The sequence below is a fragment of the Passer domesticus genome, chromosome Z (genome assembly GCF_036417665.1).
Source record: "Passer domesticus isolate bPasDom1 chromosome Z, bPasDom1.hap1, whole genome shotgun sequence".
Classification (NCBI taxonomy): domain Eukaryota; kingdom Metazoa; phylum Chordata; class Aves; order Passeriformes; family Passeridae; genus Passer; species Passer domesticus.
In genome coordinates, this window is record NC_087512.1 from 11,017,149 (window position 1) to 11,029,877 (window position 12,729).

The window sequence follows — 12,729 nt, forward strand, 5'->3', positions numbered from 1 at the left end:
ATGTAAATCCCACATCATATACTGTTATGAAGATACTTGGAAACAACTAATAAAACCAACAACCACACAGATCTTTTAACATCAAAGTCTCATGAAATTCACTGCTGGCAAATGCAATGCAATGAACCCCAAGGACTCATTGCTTCGATTTGACTCTGACTGAACTAGAATTACTAGGGAAAGACTGGTGAACCTTTGTGAACAGCATGATAAACAACTTTCACAGACAAGAGAAGACAAAACCAAAGTACCTAAAGCATGAAACAAAAACCAATACTGATCTCTTTCAGCAAATCTGTGCCTGTTGTACAAGCCCACAGTTCTGCAGGCACCAGGAATGTTTAGTCTTTCTTACCTCACTAAATGCTAAAATGGTAGCACAGAATGGTAGCAAAAAAAAATGGCAGCACAGAAGAACCAGAGATTAATATAAATTAAGACAATGTTATGAGAAAGGAAGGAATTATTCCCATGCAATCACGGAATTAAGCTAACTGCACTTAACTCAAAGTTATAAATAAGAAGGAACATAACAAAAAATGCCAAGTATTGTGCTACAAAGAAAGTACAAAAATTAGTTTTAGAAGGAGGCATTTCAACTCATCACCTCTGTAAAAAGGACAAAAGTGTACTAAAAAATACTGAGAAACAACATCTAAAGGCTCTGCTAGTTGTTTTTGGAACACACAGTAATTCTTCTTAGCTCACCTGAGCTAAGGCAAGAATACAGTTTTTAAATAAGAACCTATGTGGTCTTCAGTCACATCTGTACCCAAACTGAACAAAAATAGTATCTAAACACTTGAGAGAACAATCTCTGCCATTTCCAGCACAGAGTGCTCTGTAACTTGACTTAGAAACCTCTCAGGGTGGCTCACTTCTGATTTGTTTATTGTAGGGATTCTGTCACCTTGCTCTGCAACACGTGGCAGCCCTCACCAAGGCACCATGGAAGGCTGCGGGTGCCATGCCAGCCTGGCATCAGGAACAGCTTCCCGTGAGCAAGGATGCTGTTTCCCACCCCCAGAGCCTCCCAGAACCCGATACCTGGGCGGGCAGTCCTGCTCGTGGCACTTCTTCTGCCGCCCGTTCGGCTGCGTTGCTGGGTCACAGAAGGAATTCTTGACGGCTCCGCTTCCCCTCCGCACGCAATGGGCGATCTGCCGCCGCAGCCCTGCCAGAGACACAGGGAAAGGAGCAGTAATTCCCGCGGGATGGGATGAACTGCAGAGAAACACACACAGGGAAAGGAGCAGTAATTCCCGCGGGATGGGATGAACTGCAGAGAAACACACACAGGGAAAGGAGCAGTAATTCCCGCGGGATGGGATGAACTGCAGAGAAACACACACAGGGAAAGGAGCAGTAATTCCCGCGGGATGGGATGAACTGCAGAGACACACACAGGGAAAGGAGCAGTAATTCCCGCGGGATGGGATGAACTGCAGAGAGAGACACACAGGGAAAGGAGCAGTAATTCCCGCGGGATGGGATGAACTGCAGAGAGAGACACACACAGGGAAAGGAGCAGTAATTCCCGCGGGATGGGATGAACTGCAGAGAAACACACAGGGAAAGGAGCAGTAATTCCCGCGGGATGGCATGAACTGCAGAGACACACACAGGGAAAGGAGCAGTAATTCCCGCGGGATGGGATGAACTGCAGAGAGAGAGAGACACACAGGGAAAGGAGCAGTAATTCCCGCGGGATGGGATGAACTGCAGAGAAACACACAGGGAAAGGAGCAGTAATTCCCGCGGGATGGCATGAACTGCAGAGAAACACACAGGGAAAGGAGCAGTAATTCCCGCGGGATGGGATGAACTGCAGAGACACACACAGGGAAAGGAGCAGTAATTCCCGCGGGATGGGATGAACTGCAGAAGCCCCCGGGTATGCGCATCCTTCAGTCAAGCTGAAAAGGTTAAGCGGAGCTCTTTTGGATCAGATCAGAGCTCAAATGACAGATTAGAAAGCACTTTCCTTAATGTATTTGTTAGCCTCAGAAAGGGCTCCTGCAGGCCCTCAAGAGGGTTTAAATGGCTATGAAGGGTTCTCGAGTTACCCACAGACAAGAGGAAACACAGCAGCAGCATCAGGCTATTCACAGCAAGCCTGGCTTTGCTGACCTTTTCTCTGTTCATTGGGAAGGCTGTTTAAGCAGAACACAAGCCAGAGACACAGAATAATCCTGTGACTCTTAATGTGAATTCAACTTTTAAGAAGTTTTGATGCACATTTTGACTGAAATATGAAAATGGTGATGAAAAATGTCTTCTATTTTCTAAGTAAATAATACACAACATTCAGCACAAGAGGCAAAGCACAGTGGTGAAGAGACACACAGAAACAATTCACACAAACCATTTGGGTTATTTCCTATCATTTCCATTTATACAAAACCCCACTCATTTCACAGAAGGAAACATGAACCAAAATACTACATTAACCTAGTGTGAATCTAAAGAAAGCCAGTTTCCAGGAGCCTGCCTCCCACATAGTTCTGCAATAATCTGAGGCAGATCTCTTGCTACAACCCAATGTAAACAAAAGTATTGCAATATTACAGTTTGAAAGATTGCATTGAGACTGATACAGAGGCATTAAGATAGCCCAAACAAATCTTAAGGACTAAAAAGACTGAAAAATCATTTATTAACTCTAATTAACTGTTCTATTTATTCACAACAATTAATACACACTGGTAGATCACTGCATCTCTATAACTTTTATCTTCCTCCTGGGATGCACAGGGCCTAACAGCACTGTTATCATGGCATAAAGGGTAAGTGTTAGGCTATTTAGCAGTATGTTTAAGAAACAAGCTTTTTCTTTCCTCAGACCTTCTAATAGCTAGTGTGGGAAATGACATGGAAGATAAGAACAGCAATCCATAGAAAATAATTGGGAAATAATAATATATTCCTCTATATACTCATAGGATCATAAAAAATGTTATGGTTGGAAAAGCCCTGTAGGATCAACAAATCCAATCATTAATCCTGCACTGGCTCAAGAACACAGAAGAGAGTTTTGCATATGTGTTTGGGTCATTTCATAGAAACCAATGCAAACCTACATCCCTTTTTTTTTACCACCTGAGAACATCAGGTATTTGAGGAAATGCTTTCACTTTTTGATTACTTTCAGACTTCTGAGACATATAAAACAATTACTGACTACAGCACAAGATTTGATGACTGACTCTGCTCCAGTCAGATATGAAGGCTGATCTTCTAGAGCGGTGATTAGTGTCACCTGTAAGGGAAGATTCAGGGACTGAGGCACTCAAGGGTCCATGGTCCATGGTGCAGCTACAAGACTGAAGCAAGACTGGACATGGTGATCTCACATTCATAGGTGACTTCAAACAGGAGAAAGCTTTTTGTCTCAGTGCAGAACTGCCAGGGAGCAGTGCTCCCTTGCATGACCTGGTATAAATGTGACTAGAAAATTCAGCCAACTTTCTGCTAGCTGAAAACAAATCAGCTGGCGGAAATGTTTCTGTTACTTTCAAAATCATATGTTGTTGTTCCAAATACAAACAACAGGGAATCTTTGCTTTGATACATTTTTAGTGTCATTTCAGCTGCTGCAATTCATTTTAAAGCCCCTTTAAACCTTTGCAAAAGGTTTTGCTTTGAAGCTGGACATCCTCATAAAATGACCAGCTGACATCAATGAACTAGTTTATTCTAATAAACAACCTCTTTATGAAAGTTATGTGAATTCCCACTGTAGTTTCAAAATCTCTGGCAGCTCAGCTCCAAAGCTGGAAGGAATCCTATATGCACATAGAAACACACACATATGGCTGTAGGTTTACATGCTATGACATAATGAAATAGTTTTATCAGTTTGAGCAAGTTGAACTAGAAAACACTGCAGAAGAAGACAACTACTCACTACTGACCCTGCCCCAGCAAGTATTTACAGTTATACAAGTTAAGAGGGTAATATCCTATTTAAGCCACAGACTAAAAATTCTAAATATACTGAAACCTCAGTAAAATTTGATATGTAAACTTTTTTTTTTTTCTGAACGGCTTTGAGAGGTAGCTGTTTTCCTCCACTCACCACTTTTACTTCTTTCTGAACTCAATGCTGATTAGTTCACCTGATGTGTACTATCTCAGTTCTGTGAAAAAAACCTTACAGGTATTTCTGGGAAAGATAGGAGAAACAAAGATAATCATCAGATCAGAGAATAATGTTCATTTCACTAAATGTGCTCAGAAATTCCTTCTAATTCTCTGTGACACTTCCTCCCTAATGCAAGACTCTATAGATGTGAGGCTGACCCACACATACTTTGATTTCTCACTTGGTTTGCAAAGAAAGGTACCAGTTCAAAGTCATCTGGGTGTGAAAGGCTTTTGAAAGAGAGATTAGAAATCTTTTTGCTGCAGAGCCCTCGGTTTGGGCTATAAACAACAGAAATTAAGCATCATAAGCAAGTGTATAAAAGGTGTATGAGAAACACGCATATCTGACTTCAGAGCTCATTTGAACATGTAATTGTCTGAGCTGTGCACTTAGATAGTCTGCAAGGAGTCCACTTTATATTTGAATGAGCAAATTATGTTCTGTGCCTGCACAAGTTATGCACAGAATACAAGTGCCAATCTTTACACTTGCAGTGCTATAAAACTCAGACACACAACAGTGAACGGAAACAGTGACCTTTGTATTCTAAAACCAACACTGCAAGTGTAGGAACACTTGGAGATAATTTTGCAGAGTGGCCTTTATAAAAGTTGTGAAGGATTTAGAGGGCACACAACAGTTAACCCTAAAAAGAATCTTAAGAGTTAAGTCCTTTAGCAGAGCTTTGAAAATCTGCCAATTACCGATACTATCTGTGGAGAAACAAAGTTTTGATGTTAGCTAATATTCTCCCTTAGCTGCAGCTGTGCTGTGATATGCTTTTTGTTACATTTGATGCCACTCAAAGCTGGTTCTAAGAAACAAGACCAAAGCCTTTAGACAAGGAGGAAGTATTTGTACTTGTAATTCCAATATAACCCATTTCATGATTATTTAAAGAATGAATAATAGGTAGTTGGTCTAGAAAAGAACCTCAATGACAGATTTAAATTAATCTGCATGTAGAAAAGCTTACAGGCTCTACCAGCTGTCTTAAGAGCAGGCTCTGGTGGGACAGCTCTTGTCCAGAGGGTGCAGCAGTTTGCAGGACACCAGTGTGCAAACATTCTGACTGCAAAGCAATTCCTTTCAGCACAAAGCAAATGGCAGGAAGAGATTCAACCTGTCCTGCACTCAGCACAGAGAAAGGGTTATGACTTTTATCCCCTTTGGTGCTTGTTTGCCATGAACTGGATTGCAATGTAACTGCTTATATATTTTATACATTGCATAATCTGTTTCTCCACTGTGGAGCTGGAGAAGGATATGCATCAGGGCGTGGCATGGTGCAACCTTGAGGTGAAGAATATGGGGGAAAATATGTCCAGGGAGCTGCCCTGAGTTCATTCTGGAAAGAGACAGCTTCACTCTACAAAGTTCTTATCCATCACTGGGACTTTTCCAGGTACATTTCCCATGGATAAGGAGCCGCACCATAGGGCTAAAGTCACTTTTTTCTGTCTTAGGACTGATGAAGATTTCCTGCATCAGTTCATTGCCCTGCCTAGGGAATTTCTTATTCCCCAATGCAAATGTTCTTTCTTGGCTCCAGAAAGCATTTGTTTGTATTGTTCTGATTTCTGTGGCTACCAAAGGCTGAAGTACCCTTGGATTTATTGTTGTGTATTTGGCCAGTGGTGATGAAAGGACCTGTGCTGGATCTTTGGCAGGTCCAGGTTTGCCAAGAGAACAGAAGTCTAGGTAAGGATCAATTTCTCCACTAGCTGTGGCTGTCAAAGTTAGTTCAGCAGTTCATCTTTCTTTTTATCCTAAAAATATTGATTTGTTGTTTACCAAATGGTAACAGCAATAATCCTTAAAAGCTATTTACTACTAACATTAGGCTAAATAAATACAGCTTTTCTTATTTATCTCTCTGTAGACTTATCTTCAATAAGACTTGTCCTGCAGCACACCCATAGCAGAAGATGATCTTGTCTACTTCAGTGCACTTTTATCTTATAAACTTCTCAAAACACTTCAAATGCCAGTGATTTGGTACAACAAGTGTGTTACTGCCAACAGCAATAAGTTCTGAATCTAAACAGAGTGAACATACACATAAAATCGATCACACTGTTCACAGCCTGGAGGAAGTTTTGTGGAAGTCAGAAGGAAGTTTTGTGAAAGTCATTTGGACATCAGAGAGAATTTCTTCACTGAAAGGGTAGTCAAGCATTGGAACAGGGTGTCCAGGGAAGTGGTGGAGTCACCATCCCTGGGAGTGTTCCAGAAACAACCAGATATGGCACTTGGGGCCATGGTTTAGTTAATGAGGTCGTGTTTGGCCAAGGCTTGGGACTCCCTGATCCTGCAGGTGTTTTCCAACCTTAGTGGTGCTACAAGCAGTGATGCTGGTCCACATCCCTTTGGCCCAGAACACAACCAAATACAATGTGAACCTGCAGAGAGCTGCAGGCAGATTGGCTCATCAGATTTCCCCACTCCAAGTGATACACTGGAGCCAGGATTTCTCTGTTTTAATGAGCAGGGAGTGAGAGACAATACCGTAAATGCATCACTGCATCAGCAAACTACATCCTTCTTTAGACCTGTCCAGTTACTTCTCTAAACACCCATATCTCAGGGGAGAGAGGGCTACAGGTTTATTAATTTATTTTCTTCTGTCCATGAAGGAATGCAGAGAACTGGTGAGGTGTCAGTGCCCTTCATAAAATGGGATGCACCTCTTGGTTCCCCTTCCAACTGATGTCACCAAGTCCATAATCTTGTCTGAAACATATGATTTCTACTTACACAAAGGCAGTAAGCTTAAAAAATATTTATTAACAGCAAAAATGCAGCTAACAGAGGAAGCCAATTAGTAGATAAGAACAAAAAACCTCACATACCACAGTTACCTATCTAAATAACCCATGGGGCAGAAATCAAAGCCACATCACACAGTTTGTTAGCCAGAAGAGAGTACACAGGGCTACAATTTACCTAGTAAGAAACAGCTCTGGAAAAACTGCAGCTAATGTAAAAAGAACCTCAAAACAGCATAACAAACAGTCTACTAAATCATTCCCTTTTTATCACAGCAATTTTTACATTAAACATGACTCAGAACTAGGCAGGTATCAGAAATAAACTTACAGAATACAGTTAAGCAAAACCACTTGTTCTGTGCACCTATTTAAAGAAAATGGTGGGTGTCTCCCCCAGAAAGCATATAAAGTTTTGTGCTGAGAGACTCTTCTCAAAAAAATCCAGGAAAATGTCACAACATCTATCTAATCAAGCATACATATATATGAATGAACACACATCTCTGTAATATGTTGATTATATATATATATATATAGATATATATATATTTTAAAAATATGTGTATGTAATTGGGATGGGATAGTTTATAGTAGGCTTCTAAAAGTTCTTCTTTTAATCTTATAAAATTAAGTAATAAAATGCTTTTTATCTGAACCACTGAAAATGCATTATTTTAGAGTCTTCCCTGGCAGAAGAGATTTAAAAATGTCATTCCTGCAATGATTAATACTTTTAGAATCTGAGTTTGTTACAACACTTATTTGTCCTTTTCTTTTCTTCCACAGAGCAGTTAAAAAAGCAGTAATTACTGCTTTTACCAAGTAATTAGCAAAAACCACTAACAAAACTCTAGCATTAGAAAAGGTCTTTCTCATATTATTGGTCTCGTTGTAACACTGATCTTCTACTCTTCTGTACAGTTTTCACACTGTACAGAATGGTCAAAAAACAAGCTAATGGTTGTATCTCCAGAATGCTGTGAAAATCAAGAGCTATTTCAGACAGAAGGCTACAATTCCTTTCCCCCAACTTCAGACTTCCCTTCACATACAAGCTTTTTGTCACATTTTCAAAATAATTCCCACAATAGATGGATAAAAAAAATACTAATGGAAATGTCTGGTCTTTTTATCCTTATTGTTGGCTTACTACAAATATTAGCTTGATCTCATGGATGTTACTACTTTAGAGGAAGTTCTGGTAGCATTTTTGTGAGTTACAAAAAAGCCACAGCTTCCAGACCTGTTGTTAAATTCTACTTCACAGTCATCATTCTGCTTGTCTGGCTTAACGTGCTGCACAGAACTACAGTATAACTGCAGTGGTACCCAAGCTATTGCCAAACTGGCAAAGACATGGAAGTTCTCAAAACTAATAGCAATTAAGTAACTATTGAGCAATGTACAAAAAAGAGTTGTTACTTGTCAAGGCAGGACAGAAATGAAGAATATTTTTTGTAGTTATTATATAGAAAAGACTTAATAGGAAAACAATAGTAGGTTATAAATTTGTATTGCTGGAAAGAAGGGCTATGGTGAACAGTATTGATAAAAACATATGAGGAAAAGAAAACTGCACCTTCTTATTTTGGTTCACAGAAGCTGAGAATTTCAGGGCAGGTGTTTTAGAAACCTATTTGACTTATATAATTTTAAACATTTTTATTTAGGAGTCAAAATACATTATTCACAGATCACAGAATGGCTGGGATTGGAAAGGGCCTCTGGAGATTATGTAGTCTCACCCCGCTCCTAAAGCAGGGTCTCCTGGAGCAAGCTGCACAGGATCACAACCAGGCAGATTTTTAATAGCTCCGGAGAAGGCGACTCCACAGGCTCTCTGGGCAGCCTGTTCCAGTGCTCTGCCCCACTTAACATAAACAAATTATTGCTCACATTATTTCTGAAACCCTGTGATCTGATTTCCCACCCAAGGCAGATTAAAGAACAGTCCTCTTTGAGGACTACATCTGTAATGAAGGAAAACAGTAAAAAAAAGGAAATGAGGAATTACCTCTTCCACAGGTAACACTGCAGGCTGTCCACGCTCCATATTGCCAAAAATACTCTGGCTCTCCAATCTCATTCTCATTACTTTCTTCTTTACGTACAGTGTATTCATACTCGATTCCAGGGTTAGTTTCTTGAAAAAGCAGCTGGAGAGAGTGGGGTTTATTAATTGTTTAATTAATAATCTAGTGGTCAAAAGCTTTCAAAGTGTGAAACTGGAATAATTAAAGCTGCCCATAAAGTCTGATACCAATTCAGAGAGCAGACTTGTAAAATTTCTACTTCTTTTTCGCCAGTGGCATACATTAATCTTTCAAAGACACAGTTGTTTACCATGCATTTCTGCAATCACAGGTGGAAATAAATGGGTCACCATAATTGGTATTCTACTAACTATAAAAAAAGATAATGCAAAGTCCATCCAGAACACCCCTATGCTGCTGATTAAGAGCCATTGCCTATCCCTGTTATTAATTCTAATTTTACTACCTGCTGAAGCAGCTGTTACAAAACAACCATTAAGTCAGAAAATTACAGATGCTATTCAGACACTGCTTTAATATTATTTTTCAGTGTTTCTGAATAAAGAAGAAAAATTCCAACTGAGAAGGGGTACTCAAGAAATTTACGTGAGAGAGAGAAAGTAAACATCATCAAGGGAAAAAAATAGTTCAGCCATGAACTTTTACTCTTCCTCCCAATTGTACTAAAAGTGAAGTCTGAGCACTCACTAGTCTTCTCACCAGAAATTCAAAGTGTGAAAGTGGTTTCCTATCACACCCCTAATACTTCTTTTGATTGCATGGTGGATACACATGCAAACAAGCATGTGAGAGATACTTCCAAAGATCAAAAGGCCAGTTCCAAATTATTTTTTCAGAACTGACAGAAAGTGGTTATATATAAGTCAGAATCCATAAAGCAACATGAAAGCAACAAAAGAAATCAGCTTCTGTGGATGTTAAGTGGGTCAGTTTCACTTACCATAAGCTATTAACTCATCTGTTATGCTGCATGCTCTCCTTGCTCTCTGTAAGCTGCCACTGCTGTCAGCTGTCCCTAGCACTCACTGTTCACAGCCTGACATCAGCTCCCGTTTGTGACAATTTAATTTTCATCTGGATCTGGTTCACATCATAGCCATGTGTTGGTTAAATTTGGTAAAAGAGACAAGAAAGTTTGGGCAAAGGACTGACCAACTACAGGCGGCAGGACCCCTGTTCTAGTGGCAGCACAGGATTATACCAGCCTTTAACAAATATTGGAGTGCAATACAGGACGTGTCCCTAGGCAGGATGAACGACCCTCAAAGAAAGGTGCTTATTTCTCTCCAAAACAGCTCAACTGTTTTCATTTTTTTTTTTCTCAAGACATCACATTTACAGTGGCTTATATACCAAGATACATATTTTCCCAGCCCCACTTCCAGGGCCCCAGCACATTCTGCTGCCATGCAAATTAGCAGGTTCTGCTCCTGATGTCCTGTTTACCTGAATCCATATTGATTCATTGGTGGGTCCTGGAGCAGTCAGATTTTCTAGATCCCCTGTTCTGTCATATTGAAATATTGTGCCTGCCACTTTGTATTCACCATTCCACTGGATGATAAAGCCTCCATTCAGGTAGTATTTTTCTGGGTCTTTGCTTCGCATAGCAAGGAAATTTCCTGATTCTGTAACTTCCATGACTTTGATTCCTCTTGCACCTTTTGGAATGAGCCCAATATCAACATATCCTAAGAGACAAGAAAAATTTATGGAGGTGAACAATAGAAATGTCACTGCATTTTACTTATTTGTAAGATTATTAAAACAACAGCTTTGCTTGAAAAAATACACAAATGTGCTGTCACAGAGCTTGTATTTCAGCTTGTTAATAGTGTGACTTTCCAAGTCAGGGTTTCTAGTGTCAGCTGGGGAATAGTGTTTAGGCAATGCCAGTGACATTTAAAAGGAATGCAGAGGTGAGTGACTTTCAGAGCTGTGCCAGGGGAAATCTACTCCACACATGAGCATCAACATTTCCAAATTCGTGCCTGAGGGGCTCTGGCATACTGGAGAAATGCCAGGGAGTTCTGGCAAGTTAACAGCCTGTTGTGGGAAAGGGTTTTTTTCAATTTGCAAAAAAACATTTTCATTTATGTTATGTTCATTTACCCAATGTACAGGAATGCACAGAATTCCATGTACCTTCTCTTAAGGCATTTAACTTCTCTGTGACAACAACAACAACAATAACAAAAGACTGTTTTTCAAATGCCTCAAATTACTACTATAAATTCACCACTTTTTTTCAAACTACTGATCTTCATACCAAAGTTCAAGGGCTCTTCATGCATACGTATCTAGAGAGTTTTGGTCTGTATGTTAAGAATGACCCAAAGCATCTATTACAGAATTTTGTTCACATCACAGGCAATATGTGACATCAGACTCTGTGCTTCTCACCTTACAGGAAGCTGCTATTGTTGTTGCTACAAAATTATCAAAATAAGAAGTTCACACAGATACTTGAACACAAACACAGGTAGCTGTCTTGTTATTCCCCCTAGCTGAGCTTTAGAAATTAGATGAATGACATTGTTACAAGCTGGTGCACTGGGAGTGTGAGCTGCACTTTGTGCTGGTTTACTTCAGCACTGAAACATGAGTTCCCCAGTTCTCATCACACCTTTCTGAGGTCATGAATTAAATTCTGAGAATCACATCCTGTTCACCTTTCTTGTGAAATGAGCTTATCACCTTTGATTACTCACTCACACGAGTGAGGTAAACCATGCTGGGCATGCTAAGCAATCTGCAGTATCAATGTTCTTCTCCCACCAGAGCTATTTATGTGCTGTACAACAACCTGCTGCTGTAAATGAGAGTCTTTAACATCTGATTTTCCTTGCAGCTGTTTTGCAGTGTAATAAATATTGATTAAAATGTCTTATGCTGCTTATGGTACAAAACAGAATCTGTCTACTTCAAGTCTTTCCTAATTAGATTGATAATATATAATTATATATATGGATTTCCAGTGACTGATGTTTAAGAAGGAGCATTTTCTGAATGCTATCTTTTGCAAGTCTCCTTGACTGACTGGAAATCCAAACACTTTTTTCTAAGTGAATCAGTTTTTTCTAAGTGAATGAAGTTAGAAAATCTGGAAGCTCACTGAATGACTTATATTATTCAGGAAATCAGTGGTCTAGGTCTATTGTAAGTAACCAAGTCTAATGATTCTCCCAAATGTTCTATTCATTCCGTGAAGAGAAGACACGTTGCAAACACAGTGTGTGATTATGTAACTAAAGGCTTGATTAGAAGGCATACTTACAACCAGGAACATGAAAAATCTTAATTATGTCACATCCTGGCAGCTTGGCTTTGCAATGTTGATGTTCTTTTACAGTACGGTTGGGTTGGTTGGGTTTTTTTCTATTTAATTAGAATATAATTTGTTTAAAACACAAAGCATAAAAACTATAAGACAATTTGTACTCTATTGCAACACAAAAGCATGTATATCCTTTCAAGATTTTGCATAGTTATTTTTGCCTGAATCACCTGCTGCTGCTCATAAACCTTATTTTAAGTGTATTGCAACTGTCTGGAAAGAGAAGTTATCATTTGTTCAGTATATCATCTTCTGCCTCTCCCTGGCCCTCCCCACCAGCTAAATTACTTCCTGATTTCCCAGAGCCTCTCACTGATTCCCAATAAACATTATCTGATTTTGAAAGGAAAGCTAATCAGCAGCAAGTTTTTGAGCTTGTCACTCAACATAATAAATTTTTGGTTTAAAATTCTGTGGATG

At 39.6% G+C, this 12,729-nt stretch overlaps 1 protein-coding gene across 3 annotated transcripts in view; it reads right to left on the minus strand.

The window, feature by feature from the left end:
- ADAMTS12 (ADAM metallopeptidase with thrombospondin type 1 motif 12) overlaps positions 1-12,729 on the minus strand; it is a 146,171-nt gene that overhangs the window by 26,769 nt on the left and 106,673 nt on the right. For all 3 annotated transcript variants that reach the window (XR_010352737.1, XM_064403882.1, XM_064403883.1), the window contains 3 exons: positions 10,419-10,663; positions 8,933-9,074; positions 1,048-1,174 (listed from right to left, as the gene is read on the minus strand). Coding sequence is in view for 2 of the 3 variants with exons in the window: in XM_064403882.1 (XP_064259952.1) it covers positions 1,048-1,174; positions 8,933-9,074; positions 10,419-10,663 (514 nt within the window). In the remaining variant the exon portion in view is untranslated. The remainder of the gene's footprint in view (positions 1-1,047; positions 1,175-8,932; positions 9,075-10,418; positions 10,664-12,729) is intronic.